General features: G+C 40.5%; 1 protein-coding gene across 1 annotated transcript in view; it reads left to right on the top strand.

Moving 5' to 3' along the window:
- Positions 1-3866: 3866 nt before the first annotated feature.
- Positions 3867-17389, top strand: part of glra1 (glycine receptor, alpha 1) — a 163167-nt gene continuing 149644 nt past the window's right edge. The window contains exons 1-2 of the mRNA XM_034689907.1: positions 3867-3930; positions 4313-4437. Of these exons, the coding sequence (XP_034545798.1) occupies positions 3920-3930; positions 4313-4437 (136 nt within the window). The 5' untranslated portion in view covers positions 3867-3919. The remainder of the gene's footprint in view (positions 3931-4312; positions 4438-17389) is intronic.

Raw genomic sequence — 17389 nt, 5'->3', positions numbered from 1 at the left:
AAAATAAACTTTTCAGGAAAAAGAGGCCTTGGACACAAAACAGTGAAATACTAACTACATATCATCACAGCATACGGATGTGAGAAACATTCGTACCACGTAGATTTATTTTTTAAAGTTTGACTGCAGTCCCAGACAGAGTTTTTGACCTATACTGCAGCCAGCCACTAGGGGGCAGACACTTTGCTGGAGGCTTCACTTCCAGCCGAGCGAGCTGCACCCCTGGTACCAACCCAAGCTTTGTCAAAAGAATATAACAATGCCAAAAAAAAGTCTTGATATTTTTTTTAGACAGCTTGCACATAAGTTTGCAGGCCTTTTCTGGGATATTTTTTAAAATTCAGAACATCTTGTAACATTTTTTTTTTTTTTTGCAAAATTGTTGGAAAGTCTGAACTTTGACTGCTTCGAAAAGTCATGACATTTCAGGATGTATTTGAGAAGTGAGGATGGATATATATATATATACAGTATATGTACATTTTAAATCTGGACGTCTCTAGAGTCATGACCTTTTCTTTGGTTGAGTAAGAACACGTTTTAGAAGAGGGAACATTTTTGAAATTTTGTGGAGCAAATTTCAGCAATATATTTTGTACAATCTGGGATATTTGACTTTTCCCCTACTTTCTGTCTCTTCAAAGGACTGCTTCAAGTTAATGCTTTTATTCAAGGTTTGATTTCTACATTTTACAGTTTTTATTCCCCCCCTTCTGCTCATGTGAAAATATGTTAACTTACTGTGAGCCCCATCAAACAAGTCTGCAATGCAACACTCAACTCATGTCTGAGCCAAGTCACAGCTACAGCCGTCGATCCTACATAGTTTGGACTTTAGAAAACCAAGTGTTAAAACACTTTGAAGCAGGTAGAGCTTTAGTAACAGATGAAAACACCTGCAGAGCGAGCTGCAGAGCTCTGCTTCTGTTTGATGAGCGTGACTCTGCCCTCCTGAAGTGGCGTACCTTTGCGCTGCCCCACAGTTTGGGAAGCACTGGCCTACAGGGAGCTAAGCCAACCAAACAACAGACCTGTCTCAAAGACGTATTTGGGAGGCGGTGCCCAAGTGGGAATTGGTGGGGACATTTCAGCCATCGCTTGAGATTGATAGGGACACGTCCCTACGGTCCATACGCAATTCTACACCACTGGGTTGGTGTCATTGTTAGGTCTCTGTAAGGTGAATGCATCGTGTCCTCACAGGTGCAGTGTTTCCAGGCTGATGAAACTGATACATGTTAATGAATATAGACACTGTAATCCAGAAACAACACATGAACACTGCTGCTTATCGAGCTTACATCGACATTACTGCAAACAGCAAGTCAAATATTCACGACAGCACACCTTTGGCTGCTGTGCTGATTCTCCTTGTTATCAGGGCGCCCGTTAGTCCGATGGTATATTCCTTTTTCTTCTGCAGATGTTTCTTAGTACTCTGGTTCAATCCATCACCCTTGTTCCTGATGTGTGTGTGTATATGTGTGTGTGTGTGTGTGTGTGTAGTCCTATTGACCTTCAGAGCTGGAGTTATTGTATGTCTGTGAGGCTAAAGGCCGTATGGGGATTTGGCATTATGCAGAGCGTCTAATGAGCACGATGGGCTTAATAAGGTAAAGAAGTCAACTGTGCAAATACCACAGGCTTTATTGTAAAATCAATAGTGCAGTGTGCGGGACACAGAGCTGGTTGAGTGAATTAGAGCATTAGTTTGAGTAACTACTTAAAGAAAGAAGTGTGTGTAATAACCACTAATGCATTAAAGTCCCGTCAGCACGGCCCCGTTGTAAAAGTTCACTTTTAATTATTCACTTTTTTAATTCAATTAGATAAAACTCAATGAAATTAAAGGACGCTGGATTAAGCTTTTTCAAAGCCCTGGTGTGAACGCGTCCAGAGATAACCTTGATGAATAAAGAGACACAACAGTGGATGAATAAATGAATGATGGGGGGGGTATTTGAGTTGATCGTTTTGCAAAATACAGAAGAGTCTTGCATCTGAGTAAAACCCCTTATTTTAAGATGAAGTACAAATTATTTCAACAGAAATAGTTATCTTGAAAACACCTCCCAGTTCAGATCTGTAAAAGTTTGAAAACCTTTTTTTCTGGATTCTGAATTAAATAATTCTGAATTAAAGTATTCTCCTACATGTTTACATGGAAATAGTCATTCTGAATTGAGGTTTACATGGAAAACACATTTAATGGTCTTTATTCCTTTTAAGGTCTGGGGGTTGGGAAGGGTTCTGATTGGACAGGGGCGGGCGTGACCGGAAGAAAACAGACTCCAGCTCCTGCTTCTTTTATTCTCGGTTACAACATGGAAGACCACACAAGAAGTACAATTAGACGCTACAGCTTCAAAAAGGACAACATTTTGATGCTTGATGCTTTGGAGCCATTAAGAGAGAAAAATAAGGGCCTGTGTCCATTAACAGTGTTTTTTTGTTGCACTAGTGGAACCCTGAGCTCAACTTCTGAGTGCTTCTCACCAATGCTTACTTTTGGTAGGTTCTAAAAGTTGTCACACATCACAGTTAAGTCTGTTTTAGCATCTTTAATGTAAAACTAATTTGTTTGGAGCCATTAGGACCAAAAAAACAAGGGCCTGTGTCCATTAACAGTGTTTTTTTTTGCACTAGTAGCGCCTATGAGCTCAACTTCAGCAGGCTTACTTTTGCTTGGTTACAAAAAGTTGTTACACAGCACTTCCCTGACAGTTAAGTCTGTTTTTTTTAGCATCTTTAATATAAAACTAATTTGTTTGGAGCCATATAGACAAAGAAAATAAGGGCCTGTGTCCATTAACAACGTTTTTTTTGCACTAGTAGCACACATGAGCTCAACTTCTGTGGGCTTCTCACCAACATTTACTCTTGTGAGGTTATAAAAGTTGTTACAAGGCACTTCCCTGACAGTGAAGTCTGTTTTGGCAGCTTGGATATAGATTTTGTTTACTTTGGAGCCATTTAGACAAAAAATGTAAGGGCCTGTGTCCATTAACAGCATTTTTTTGCACTGGTAGCACCCATGAGCTCAACTTCAGAGCTCTTCTCACTAATGCTTACTTTTGTTAGATTATAAAAGTTGACACACAGCACTTCCCTGACAGTTGAGTCTGTTTTGGCATCTTTGATTTAAATTGAGTTTGTTTGGAGTCATTTAGACAATAAAAAAATAAGGGCCTGTGTCCATTAACAATGTTGTTTTTGGACTCGTAGTGCCCATGAGCTCAACTTTAGAACACTTACTTTTGATAGGCTACAAAAGTTGTTACACGGCACTTCCCTGACAGTGAAGTCTGTTTTGGCATCTTTGATATAGATTTAGTTTAATTTGGAGCCATTTAGACAAAAAAATAAGGGCCTATGTCCATTAACAGCATTTTTTTTTGCACTATTAGTAGCCTTGTTCTCTACTTCAAAGCGCTTACTTTTGCGAGGTGTCAAAAGTTGTCACAGCACATTCCTGACAGTTAATCCTGTTTTAAATCATTCCGTATCCTTAAAAGTTGCTTTTATTCAATTAAATTTTACATTAAAGCTTAAAAATAAAAGAAAGGAGTCGTGCCCTAGAGCAGCTCCGACCTTGAATTTGTAGCATCCATGATTATGTAGCATTAGCAGCAGCTCTAGTGTGGAAATTGCACCTCAAAAACACAAGTGTGGTCATTTCTCTTCTACACAGATCTCTGCTATAGTTGTTGACAGAGACGGTATCAGAAGTCCCGCCTCTTCTTGATTTTGATTGGTTGGTGAAGATGTGTCATTGATGAGTGCAGGGCTGTTCCAAAAGTTTGACTATTGCCAAAAGAGAGCACTGAGAGCAGAAATGTGTGTTGTTTTTTTTTTGTGTGCTTAGGATGTGAAGCACTGAAAATGTTTAACTGCATCGGTTTTGGCGATCACAAAAAACATGACACAGCGGTAAGTGGAAACAGGCCCTCAAGCAGCAGCTCGGCCCAGTAGAGACAGCTCATATGATTGGTCCATCAGCAGGGTAATGTGACCTTTAGCCTGGTGTTGTTACAAGCTCCAAAGAGAAAAAATAAGGAGCCAGTGGTCACTGTTGATGATAGATTGCTTTGGAAGTGGAACAAACAACTCGCTCAAAGAATTCTGATGTATCGTACGAGTACAATCCAATATCACATCCATCTCTCTCCGCCTGTCGAAAGTTCTCTTTCTCATAAAAATCCAATCACAGCTTTGCATACATCATTCCCTCTCTCTCCCTCTCTCTTTCTCTTTCTATCACTCTTTTTTTTTGCATCTCTCTATAATCAAATTACTTTTGTCTGTCTTCCAGCTTGGCAGCGTCCAAAGAAGCTGCGGCGAGGAAAGCTGCCTCCCCGATGCCACCCTCCGAGTTCCTGGACAAACTCATGGGCAAAGTTTCGGGTTACGATGCCAGAATTCGACCGAATTTTAAAGGTAGGAGGTTGTCACCAAGACTCAGTCGGATAAGACGGGAATGTAGCCAAACAATATCCTGAAAAGACTTGGTAATATGTTTCTTTCTGTATTTCATTACATCCTCTAAAATGCCTTTTAAAGGGTTTAACCAAGGTTATGGAAAGGTTTGTATTGATCTGTTTCTTTAAAAGAGAAAGTTTGATAAAGTTAATGATCTGTATTTAATCTCACTGTTGTTTGGTTGTTCTCAATCTCTTGATCTTCTTCCATTTACCCTTTACAGTGTACAACAAAGGTAATTTCAACTATTGCTCACCTTGATTATGACAGAATTAGCTTACACTAGCTGTAAGAATCCCAAACCCCATTCCTTCCCTGTGTACAAAAACCTCCCCCTGCCTTTTGAGCCCCAGTATGACCCTTAAACACCCCTGCTAGATAATATGTGAGGACCTGTAGTTGTAGTTGGCTACATTCCTTGGTATCCACATGGTATCCTGAGTGCTTGTTTTGGTGGTCAAGGTAATGTGCCTCCTCCCACAAGTGTGCTGCTGGTATGATTCATGATGGTAATGCTGCTGATGATGCTGCTGCTGCTGCTGATGATAAAGTATTAAGTAACCTCTCCCTGTGAATGGAAGCCCCCTTAAAGACACATGTCAGAGGTTTCTATCTCAAACGTCCTCCATTAATCCTGTAAGGTTTTATGACATTAGGAAACTGGGGTAACCCTTGCATTTATTAAAGTGTACGAATAAAACAAGTTAAGAAACTTGTGACCGGACTAGATGGGAATTCTAGAGCACAGTCGCAGGAATGAAACTGGAATTGGCCTGAGCTTCACCTCCAGATTTCACACATGACTGAAATGTTACATATAAGCCTTGTTGCATGATAAACGCTGACAGATCCTCCTGAATGGATGCGAGTCATTTCTCTTGCGTTATATTCAGCTCATCGTGTCATTTGTGTATTCTCAGTGTACAAAATATTAGCACCCTTGTGATGTCCCACCTTCCTGCAAAAACATGTCAACTCCTGATTACTAATCCTTGAGCTTCAAGCACTTTGACTATTAAAACAGGTTAGAAAATTGTTGCACGGACTTTAAAACATTGACAAAAACACACAAAATATTATTTCTGCTTCCAAATCGGGTGGACAACTCTCGCTGCTCGCCAGGATTGCTTCCCATCTATTTGCAATCTGGAGAGGCGAGGATATTGTACTGTTCTAGTCCTTTATGAGGCACTGTGAGGAGTTTTTAGACTGGTTTTGAGCCCCTTTATGACCCACATATACCCCTTTTTGACCGAGGCAGTTTCAGGGCCAGTTCAGAGCTAGTGCTTATTTTTATTATTAGGGCCCGAGCACCGATGGTGGTGAAGGCCCTATTGTAACCCTAAAGGCTGCTTTATACTTCTGCGTCGAATCAACGGCGTAGCCTACGCCGTAGGTCCGCGTAGCTCCCGTACCTACGCAGAGGCCTACGCACGTAGCTGACGTGCACCTCCTCCAAAATGTAACTCCCCGTAGAGCCGACGCGGACCGCAAGCTCTGTGATTGGTCCGCTCGACGGCTTTGTCTTTCCCGCATTCACAGCACTTCCGGGATCCCGGACATCGGCCACACATCGGCCGTGTATTTCATCTCCTCCTCTCTATTCTTCATGTAATCATGTCTGTATGATAAACAGCAACATGTATCAGCTGTAGATTAACATAACACGCTCTGAATCTGTGTGGAAAAGTAAACAGAGATCGTAGCGGGACCGGAAGCAGGCGACCGGCTATCAGAGAGACCACACTGCCCTCAAGTGTTTCGGAGGAGAATTGCTGCGCGACACGGACACATCGACGCACAAGTATGTGGGGCTCATGTCCGCGTCAGCCCCTGCTGCGTAGGGGAGACGCAGAAGTATAAATCAGCCTTAAGGGTTTCATATTATAGGAGATGCAGTTTTGGACCCCTGAACGTGAATGAAACCGCAAGTATTTTTGCACACTCATCCGGCCTGGTGAAAATTGCAAGTTATTATAGGTCTTGCAAAAAAAAAATTCTGTAGCGCCCCCTAGAGGTAAAAATAACACCCTACGCATCGAGATTTTTGAGCTACATGCATGAAAAATCTTACACATATTTATGGCATCAGGACGCATAAAAAAGTCGGTAGCACTTTACAATAAGGGTCCCTTAATAAACGTTAGTTAATGCAATATTAAGCATTAATTAACAGTTTAATAATGTTTTAATAATCATTATAATGCATTACCTAACATTAATTAACATAATAGTTAATGCATCGATAAGCAGTTAAGTAATGTCTACTGCTCAGAGTTAATTAATACATTATTAAGCATTATTAAAATGTACATAATGTAATTAGTTAACCATTAGTGAATGCTTTTTGGACCCTTATTGTAAAGTGTAACATATGTATCCCTTGGGTAACACATACACTGAACCACTATTAGATGAAAGGTAGTTGAAGCAACACATATAAAGAATTTTACACGTTTTACACAGATAATCACAGATAACATCTCAACTCACACAGAGGAGAGCTTTGAACAACAATAAGGGTCCAGAAAGCATTTACTAATGGTTAACTAATTACATTATGTAACTTTTATTAATGCTTAAAGGCCCTGTGAGGAGTTTTGAAATGGCTGAGAAACAGACTGAAAATGATACCGATGCCTCTTTATAACCTTCAATAGCAAACAAGACCATCAGCAGCAACACTGGCACCTTCTCTGTTGTAATTTTTAATGCCTGAAACCGCCCTGGGAGGGTAGATGTCAGACCAGATGATGGACATCTCGCTTCAGAAACAGCCTTTATTTGACTGTTTTCATGGAAAATAATCACATTGCCTGATAAAGTTGACAGTTGAGCACAACAGAATGAGGCTTTTGTTGAAAACAGTAATTTCACATGTATCGGACAAGAGATAAGAGGTATCACTTTGTCCACAAGGGGGCGCCAGAATCGATACAAAATAAAAGTTCCTCACAGCAGCTTTAATAATGTATTAATTAACTCTGAGCGGTAGATATTAATTAACTGCTTATTGATGCATTAACTAATATGTTAATTAATGTTAGGTAATGCATTCTAATGATTATTAAAACATTATTAAACTGTTAATTAATGCTTAATAATGCATTAACTAACGTTTATTAAGGGACCCTTATTGTAAAGTGTTACCAAAAAGTCAGTGGCACCCATATTCAAAACTCAACAGGAAGAGCGCCACCTAGCTTTGAACATGAAAAAATGGGCCGAAATGGGTCCGTGCAAGGGTGCATACTTTTGCTAATTTCTCCTAGAGCTTTTCTCTGATTCAGTCCAAACTAGGCACATTCTATAGTAAACACATTGACGATTAATACAAAGGAAAGGCAGGTAAATCTGACGTCATGACGCGACTCTTCCACGGGCTCGAGCGGGCAGAAAAACAAACAAATGGAAAAGAGGTTATAGTAAAATGAGATTGGTATATAAGAAGTATAAGAAGTGACACTGGAGCAGGGTTAACAAACAGACGTACGTTTTAGTCAGAGAAACTCTCCTGTGCATATTGAAGTTACTCAGACATTTATTAGGACACCTGAGCTCACACCATGACACCTGGGCTGTGATGGGTAACGTTAAACCTGTACGTCTGCTTATATTTTGTAAGCTAGCTAACGTTGATAAATCAGAGTTTACAAAGTTTAGTCGCTCGTACGTTGACGTAGCTTCAAATCAATCACATCACCGTCTGCATCCTCATGAAAGTTAACTAAACAAAGAGCATCCAATGAGACATATCTGTAACAGAGTGGGTGACGGTGCTCATTGGAAATGCAGCCTGAAGTTGTGGAAAAACACTTCAGATTTCGTCCAGAGGGGGGCGCCAGAATCAACACAACCTGAAAACTCCTCACAGTGCCTCAAAGTTCCTCTGAGTTTCAATTCAAATAAGAGCAGTGGTAACATGAGATAATATCCAAATTCAGATATCACTCTGCAAAACTCAACTTCCACAATCTTCAACCATTTGTGCAAATAAAACATGAAAGAGAATTTAACTGCATCTTGTTTCTGATTGGCCAAAACTGGATGTGATACTCTCTGCATCTCTTCTTCTGCAGATTTAACAGGTGGGAAGTAGGAGTCCTAGTATTTTGTACACTGAACACAAAAGGAAACAGACTGCCCGAATGTGCAGCAGTGAACCTCAGCTTCTGTTTATGAATGCTGCCATGGAGCTTTTTTCCTTTGTCTTTTTTTTTTGCTGAGCCCATAATGGCCTAACCCATTATATGATGACCGTTTTAAGCAGGATTTCTCAGCTCATGGGAGATGGAGTCGGTCGGGGTGGAGGGGCTTCACCGTGACTAAGTGTGTATCGTTATTAAAACCTTCCACGGCTGAGAAACAGCTGAAACTGCTCCTCTCTCCCGACCTGCCGAGGATTTGTTTGGCTGTTTTTGTGATGCTTCGTCGTGAGTCCATTTCTTTTTCTTTTTTTTTTAGACCATTCCTATTTTTTAATTTGATTTCTCCCGAGCTGTGGTTGGCAACAATCCTGTGTGATTTACTGTTACAATTCTGCTGCAGTGACCTTTACAAATCAGGATTTAAACAGGCCGACACAACAGTTATTTGAATTTATAGCTTTAATAAATTTCCCATTCCTCTAATGTGGTGTAATAAAAAAAGTTAAATGCAGATGAAAGTGGTCTCTGGCACTGGATTAGACTTGCAGATGATGTTAGCAGTCCTCCAGCTGTTGTCAGAGCGCTTTCAAATTTTCAACCCCAACACGGGAGCGAAAGAAAACGAACATCAGCGTTCTTACACGCGTCGTCTTTTACTGTTCTGTTGTGACAAAGCAATCTGTGACGAGGGTGCACACACTCAGGAGCATGAGCACATCTTTATGTAATCTGCTAAGCTAATTGTGTCAGAGGCCACAGTTAACTGGCAAGGCTGGATGTGAATTTCCAGCCTCTGTCATCGCTGTCAGGTCCGCAGAGTGGCATAGCGTGAGCTCTCCAACTTGCTCATTCATGCAGTTTCTCTTTTTTTGTGTGTGTGTGTGTGTGCGTGTGTCCCCGACCAGCTAACTATGCCACTGCATTAATCACATTCATGAAATAAACAGCTTGACAGCTCTGTGCCTTAATAAACTCTGTGGGAATAGGAAAAAAAAGACTGTTTTTGCACAGCATGAAAGGGAGTCAGTGAGGGGGGAAGAGAAAATTGAGGACTGAGTGGTGCAACAGTTCTAAAATGTTCTTAGGTGACAGTTTGTTATTAAGAAAACTAATATCGTCAACCGCTGGACTGAGACACCAATCAAAGGAGTATCTCTATAATCTGCATAATGAGGAAACTGCAATCAGTCAAACCTTCTCGTACGAGAAACTGACTTTGATGTAAGAATGAAAAGAATCCTGAAATTCATAATTAAACTGAAACGTCTGAAATCTAAACTTCAGCATCCTGGAAGTTCAATAAAATGCAAATGTTAGAGAGTTCCATAATGACAGGATCTTGCATTGAATTGTCACGGCAGCAGTATCTGTCATTTAGAGACTTGGACAGGTAAACAAGTCTCTTACAGGGAATGGTCAGTCTTGGTTTTCTCCCTACTTTCAGAGACATCGTTTGATAGAAGATGGTGATACTTTTTCTTTCTAATTTTTAAGACATTAGAAAGAGGTTAACTGTCAAGTGAAAATAAGGCAAGGCAAGGCAAGGCAAGGCAAGGCAAGGCAAGGCAAGGCAAGGCAAGGCAAGGCAAGGCAAGGCAAGGCAAGGCAAGGCAAGGCAAGGCAAGGCAAGGCAAGGCAACTGGAGTAACATGTAACAACTCCAAAACACCTTTCCAGACTTTTCAATCCTTAAACTTTGTCAGGAATGCAACAACAGAGGAGATTCATAGTCATGGTTGGACGTAATTTTTAATATGAATTTCATCATTTTTTAAATTCAGACAAAGTCAGATTATTTTCCACAGATCCTGCTTAAAAGCTTTAATACCATCGACTGAGCTGATTGGCTCACAGACCGACGACTTAACAAGCTAGAACATGAAGCAACTGTAGTTTAAGCTAGCCTGTAGAGGTGTGGATGCTGAACTACCTCATAGAAATGCTGGACATTGTTGAGCAGCTGTCTGTGCTACACTTTTAATGTGTTTACTAAATAACTAGGAAGCAGAGGTGGCGAGCAAGTCGGTTTGCTATTCCTAAGAGGTAGCATGGAACATCTCTTATTTTAAAGGTTGACGGTTTTATCTCCACGCCTTGGAATCCATAGATCAAAGTGTCCTTGGGCTGGAACGTAAATCACAAGTTCCTCCCCTGAAAGCCTTGGAATACGTATGAATGTCACATAACTAGAAAACTAAAGGAGCGCTGTATGAGTGCAGTCCATTTAGCATTTAGCCATTTGGACAGCTCACCATCTTCTTCACAGCAAAGATATTTAGTTGATTTTAAGCTTTGTACTGACTTCACCTTCTGTTCTTGTTTAATAAGAGGTGAAGATTGTGTCATGACACGAACTGTTGGATTCAGAGCAGATCATGTAACGTTAAACTGTCTCTTTGAACCCCAATAGAAATGTGCCATGTGGGTTGGACCACATTAAACTCAGTTCTAGGACTCTCTATGAATAATGGTCAGAACATTGGACTCCATTCTAGAACACCCTGTGGGAATGTTTGAATGTTTGCACCCCATGCTGGTTAGAACACGTTCTACAGCTCTCTTTAGAATGATGGAGTTTTTAAACACCATAAGGATCGGAACATGTTTAAATCAATTCTAGAACTCCTTTTGGAATGTTGGAAGGTTTGGACCCCATGTGGGTTGGAACACGTTAAGCTCAGTTCTAGATCCTCTTTTTGAATTTTGGGATGTTTGCCCCCCCCCCATGTGGTTAGAACATTAAACTCCATTCTAGAACACCCTGTGGAATATCCAGTTTTGACCCCATGCTGGTTAGAACATGTTCTAGAACTCTCTTTGAAATGATGGAATTTTAAAACACCATTAAGATTGGAACATGTTTTAAGTCAGTTCTAGAACTCATTTTGGAATGTTGGAATGTTTGGACCCCATGTTTGTTGGAACCAAGCGTGCCGGATACGGCCCTGGTGGTGAGGCTTTCAGCAGTGTGACTGCCCCCTGGTGGCTGGCTGCAGTATAGGTCAAAAAAATCCGTCTCCCCCATTCATTTGAACGGGGGAGCAGTCAAACTTTAAAAAATAAATACACGTCGTACGAATGTTTCTCACATCCGTATGCTGTGGTGATATGTAGTTAGTATTTGACTGTTTTGTGTTCAAGGCCTCTTTTTTCTGAAAAGTTTCTTTTTCGTTAGTTATTAGAGTTTAAAAAACGGGGTTTTACTTCCTGTTTCCTTTGATTCACAGCCGCCGTAGAACGAAACTTCAAAGGGCACACAGCGTCTTGTGACGCTACGCTGTAGGGCGGAGCTTATTACAAAGGCTTCACAGGCTCTGGCTGCACAATGGCGGCGCCCAGGAGAGGGATTTTTTGGCTTCAGAACTGTACAACGGGAAGAGGCGGAGCAACGCTGTCCATTTTATTTACAGTCTATGGTTGGAACATGTTAAGCTCAGTTCTAGAGCCTCTTTTTCAAATTTTGGGATGTTTGGGCCGCCCCATGTGGTTAGAACATTAAACTCCATTCTAGAACACCCTGTGGAATATTCAGATGTTTGGACCCCCCCCAAGTGGGTTAGATCACCTTTGGCTCAGTTCTAGAACTCTCTTTGAAATTATTGAATTTTTCAACACCATTAGGATTGGAAGACGTTTAAATCTATCATCCTGGAACTCCCTTAGGAATGTTGGTGTTTTTAGAACGCTGTGTTGGTTGGAACACGTTAAGTTCAGTTCTAGAACCCCCTTTGGAATTTTAGCGAAATGCCATTTTGGTTGAAACATGTTTTGAAACATTTTAATTCTAGAACTCTCTTTGGAAGATTGAATTTTAAGAGCTCACGTAGGTTGGAACACATTAAACTCAATCCCTCTTTTGGAATGTTGAAATGTTTCGACCCTGTGTGGGAGTAGAACAGGTTTAACTCAATTCTAGAACTTATTTTGGAATGATGGAACGTTTCGACCCTGTGTGGGGTGGAACAGGTTTAACTGACCTCAGAATGTTGGAATATTTGGACCAGGAGTCTCTTAAGGGTACTTCAGTGGGTCCAGAATTCAGAACTGCTTAATACAAGCTAATCGCCTTTTCCCTCCCACCTACATAGTTAAGAAACACACAAACACACCTCATCAAGTCAGCACCAGCACCGCTAATTTAACCACGCAGCAACAGTAGATGAGGGGAACGAGGGAGGGGAACGAGGGAGGGGAACGAGGGAGGGGAACGAGGGAGGGGAGGGATGAGATTTGCTGGGAGCTATGAATGTGCCGACATGAGAGGAAATTACACTGATCATGACCGGGGGGGGGTCCACTGTGTGGGCAGAAGAACTTCCGATTGATTTAGCAGGTTGTTCCATCCAGGAGAGAGGAGAGCAAACTCTCCTGACACATTCAGGACAAGCCATTCATAATCCATGAGCTCATCCGTTCTTTGATTCTCTCCTCCTCCTGCGCTCTCTTTCTTTTATTGGTATTTTGCCTTTTACCTTCCTTCCGTGATTCCGCTCCCCTCTTTCTTTGAATCACACCGACTTTGATAATATCAATCATTTATTCTTCTTTGGTCTTTGTACCTGCTTTTTTTTTACCTTCTTTGACCTTCCCTTAAATCCTCCTTTCTTCAACTTTGTTGAATTTAACTCATATCATTTTAAAATGATCTGTTCATTCTGTCATCCTTCCATCCCTGCCTTCCACATTTCTCCAGTTATGTTTATTCGACACAAAGGAAAGCCTTTTTCCTTCCATCTTTTCTTCATCTGCTCCTCAGCATGTGGTTTTGTAGATTTATTTTCCATGCTCCAAGACACAAGAAAATCAAACAAACAACATCTATTTTACTGTACATGGCAGCAAGACAAGGTCACTGTCACACTGACTGCCCAGTGCATCTTTCTCCCCCATCCTCCTCCTCCTCCTCCTCCTGCGTCTCTGAGCACATTTATTTTCAGCTTTTATTTACCGACCCGACTGATATGTAAAACAAATCGGACAGTTTGACCCGTTTGACCGGCTTGCCCAGGCAACAGTCAGGCTCAGGAAGCGGCCTACATCACAATAAGGACAGCGAGTTGCAGCCGGGCGGCCTCTGTGATCTGTAAGCCCCCGTGGTAATGAACGTCCACATGGTGCTGTGCAGATAAATGAGTGTGTGTGAGGGAGGGAGAGAGATAGGGAACTACAGAGAGACCCGGCGAGGGGGGAAGGTGTGTCTGTTTGCACGTACTCTAAGAGTGTTTGTGTGATACCTCTTGTGTTCTGAGTGTGTGTGTGTGTGTGCACACTTGATGAATGGTACACACTACAGCCGTGACTCCCCTCTCCCTCTCCGCCATAACCTTGTCCTTCCTCATCACTCAAGCAGAGCAGCAACAAGGACGACAGCCGCGAGCGAGCGTCTAGTTTCAAGCTCAACCAGAACGAGCGGCTATTGAGTCGGCTATCTATTCCCGCCTCGGCTCAACCCCCCCCCCTACCCCGGTTCCACTTCTATTTCCCCTGCCACACAGAATTCAGTCCCTGAAAAGGATCGTCTGTGGCCTTAAATTTGGCGTGCATAAGGGTTTTTGTGAGTCTGGCAGAGCAGATTTTCCTCCCTGGCTCCCGTGAACAGGCAGTGTAGCAGCAGTAGCTTGCTTTGCTCCTTGGGATACAATCCTTTTATTTCATGCTTCTACCACGGATGGACTGGCAAAGCTCCCTCCTCTCTTTTTCTTTAATCCCAGTAATGATCAGTGTGGAAGCAAAGCGAACCTAGAACCCACCGTTTTGCCTTTGAGCTTGATTTTCTGCCCTCTTTCTCGTCTGAAGGAGTGGACACGAGTGCAGAGCTGGGCCGTATATTCACATTTAGCTTCCTTTCTTTCCTCTTCATCTTTTTGGTCACAGCTGGAGCTCTTCTTACACAACAATAGACCTAAACACTCATATTGAAGTACACACTCCCTGCTCCTCTCCTTGTCTCCTTGCCGGGGTTGAACGTGCCGAGGTGGGACTGTAGTTATTAGCTGTCAGAGCTTGACGTTCATTTGGTGTTATCAGCACTTGTTTAATGGCTACTTAATGGGATTAATGGGCATATGGTAATGAGCGTGGGATGGAGGGATAGCAGGGAGGGGAGGAAGTGGAGAGGTTGAAGGTAGCACACTGCGAAAACTCAAAATCTTACAAAGTGAAATTGTCTCATTTTTAGTCTAAATGTCTTCTCCCACTTAATTTAAGATAAATTTACTGAACAAGTAACATTTGAGTGAGATAGAGGGACTTGTTTTAAGACATCTTGAATATCTTGTTCAGTCAAACAATCTTAAATGATCTTGTTTTGAGTTTTACTTTAAAAGAAACAAGGTTTATTTAACATTTCAGACATTTTTCAAGCTGAGATCTTATTTATAGAAGACGGATAATCTAGATTTAAGACAAACACTTTACTGGATTTAAGGAAATGACTTTTATTAATCTATCAGAAAACAGCTCCAGAATTCAGTCCCTGAAAAGGATCGTCTGTGGCCTTAAATTTGGCGTGCATAAGGGTTTTTGTGAGTCTGGCAAGGTTTATTTAACATTTTAGACATTTTTCAAGCTGAGATCTTATTTATAGAAGACGGATAATCTGGATTTAAGACAAACACTTTACTGGATTTAAGGAAATGACTTTTATTAATCTATCAGAAAACAGCTCCAGTGATAAAAGAAAGAAAGAAAGAAAGAAAGAAAGAAAGAAAGAAAGAAAGAAAGAAAGAAAGAAAGAAAGAAAAGAAGAAAGAAAGAAAAGAGAAGAATAAAGAAAGAAAGAAAGAAAGAAAGAAGGAAAGGAAAGAAGAAGAGAAGAAAGAAACGAGAGAAAAAGAAGAATGAAAGAAAGAAAAGAAGAAAGAAAGAAAGAAAAAAGAAAGAAAAGAAGAAAGAAAGAAAAGAGAAGAATAAAGAAAGAAAGAGAGAAAGAAGGAAAGGAAAGAAGAAGAGAAGAAAGAAACGAGAGAAAAAGAAGAATGAAAGAAAGAAAGAAAGGAAGAAAAAAAGAAAAGAAGAAAGAAAGAAAAGAAGACAGAAAGAAAAGAGAAGAATAAAGAAAGAAAGAATGAAAGAAAGAAAGGAAGAAAAAAGAAAAGAAGAAAGAAAGAAAGAAAGAAAGTAAGAAAGAAAGAGAAAAGAAGAAAGAAAGAAAGAAAGAAAGAAAGAAAGAAAGAAAGAAATAAATAAATAAAGAAAAGAAGAATGAAAGAAAGAAAGAAAGAAAGAAAGGAAGAAAAAAAGAAAAGAAGAAAGAAAGAAAAGAGAAGAATAAAGAAAGAAAGAATGAAAGAAAGAAAGGAAGAAAAAAGAAAAGAAGAAAGAAAGAAAGAAAGAAAGGAAGAAAGAAAGAAAGAAAAAGAAAAGAAGAATGAAAGAAAGAAAAGAAGAAAGAAAGAAAGAAAGAAAGGAAGAAAGAAAGAAAGAAAAAGAAAGGAAGAAAGAAAGAAAGAAAGAAAGAAAGAAAGAAAGAAAGAAAGAAAGAAAGAGAAGTTGTTGTTTTTAAGGGTGGGTTTCAGTTTTCAGACACTGTTTCTTTAAATCAGATAAAAATCTTCCTCCTTAAACTCCATGCACACAATGAAACACCTCCTTTAGAGCAGAGCTGGCTTCTCCTAAAGAACAACATGACTGAATATTAGTATATCCAGCTCACTATGAGAAGACATTATATCTCAACATGAGACAATTCAACTTTGTCATCTTATTTCAAGTACAAGATGGTCTTAAACCTAGAGAAGTGCTGCTATAATACAACTCAGATTAAAGTGAATATATCTCAAATGAAGAAGTTTAGTGCAGAAATTTTTTTTGAGTGAAAAAATACTAATTGTTATGATTCCTGTCTTATTCTGAGACACTAAGCTTTAAAATATTGGTAAAATATTAATTAAAATAAGTTTTCCCTGCTGATTTGAAGATCACAGTTTTCTAAATATAACGTCTTATTTTAAGAAATCTTACCAAGCAAATTTTCACTTCTTCTACTGGCAGATTTTTTGATTATTTAAAGGTGATAGTACCTTCAAATACGTTTTTTTTTCTTGTTTTTGGAGGGGCATGTTTTTTTCCACTGCATCTCAAATGGCTGACCAAAAATGAGAGATTTGCTTACAACAGATGGCAAAAGTGCAATCCAGGGTCTCCTGCTGCAAATGCAGAATATGTTTCCACTTGCTTAGCATCAGAATGTTAATGCTAACACAGCTCCCTGTGGGCTTCAGCATTGCTCAGTTTTGTACAGCACTTTCAGCAGACATGAATTAGCATCTCTGAGATAAGAACTGTAAAATCTATTCCCTCCTCCTTCGACTGTTTAAATTCTTCCCGGAGCTTCTTTTCTTTTTTTTTTTTTTTTTTACAAGGATACAAACACAGAAATCTTCCAGAGCTGAGGGACATCCTTGCCTGGAGGAAGGTCTCATGGCTCTTTTAGTATTCTGGGGTAATGGCCCCATCCTTTCTGAGCCAGGAAATTTGGACGGGGACTATATTGCACAGAGCAAGGAATTTTAATGTCGCCGCAGAGGTGACTCTCCCCTGAGTTATGACAAAAATATTGATCACGCTTCAACGTCTAGCGGGGAGGAGGCGGAACGGCAAGGGCAGTGAAGAGAGGAATATTGAACAGGGTAATGGCAAAAGGCAGCCAAACGTATGAGGGCACTCAAGACGGACTGAAAGAGAGACTGATAGAGGGGAGGGGGTGGAGAGAGGGAAGACACTGAGACTGTTTGTGCAGCTAAAAGTAGAAATCAGTACAT

This window comes from Notolabrus celidotus, chromosome 8, assembly GCF_009762535.1.
Source record: "Notolabrus celidotus isolate fNotCel1 chromosome 8, fNotCel1.pri, whole genome shotgun sequence".
Classification (NCBI taxonomy): domain Eukaryota; kingdom Metazoa; phylum Chordata; class Actinopteri; order Labriformes; family Labridae; genus Notolabrus; species Notolabrus celidotus.
Note: the sequence above shows the minus strand (reverse complement) of the source record. Positions and strands in the feature narration are given on the sequence as shown.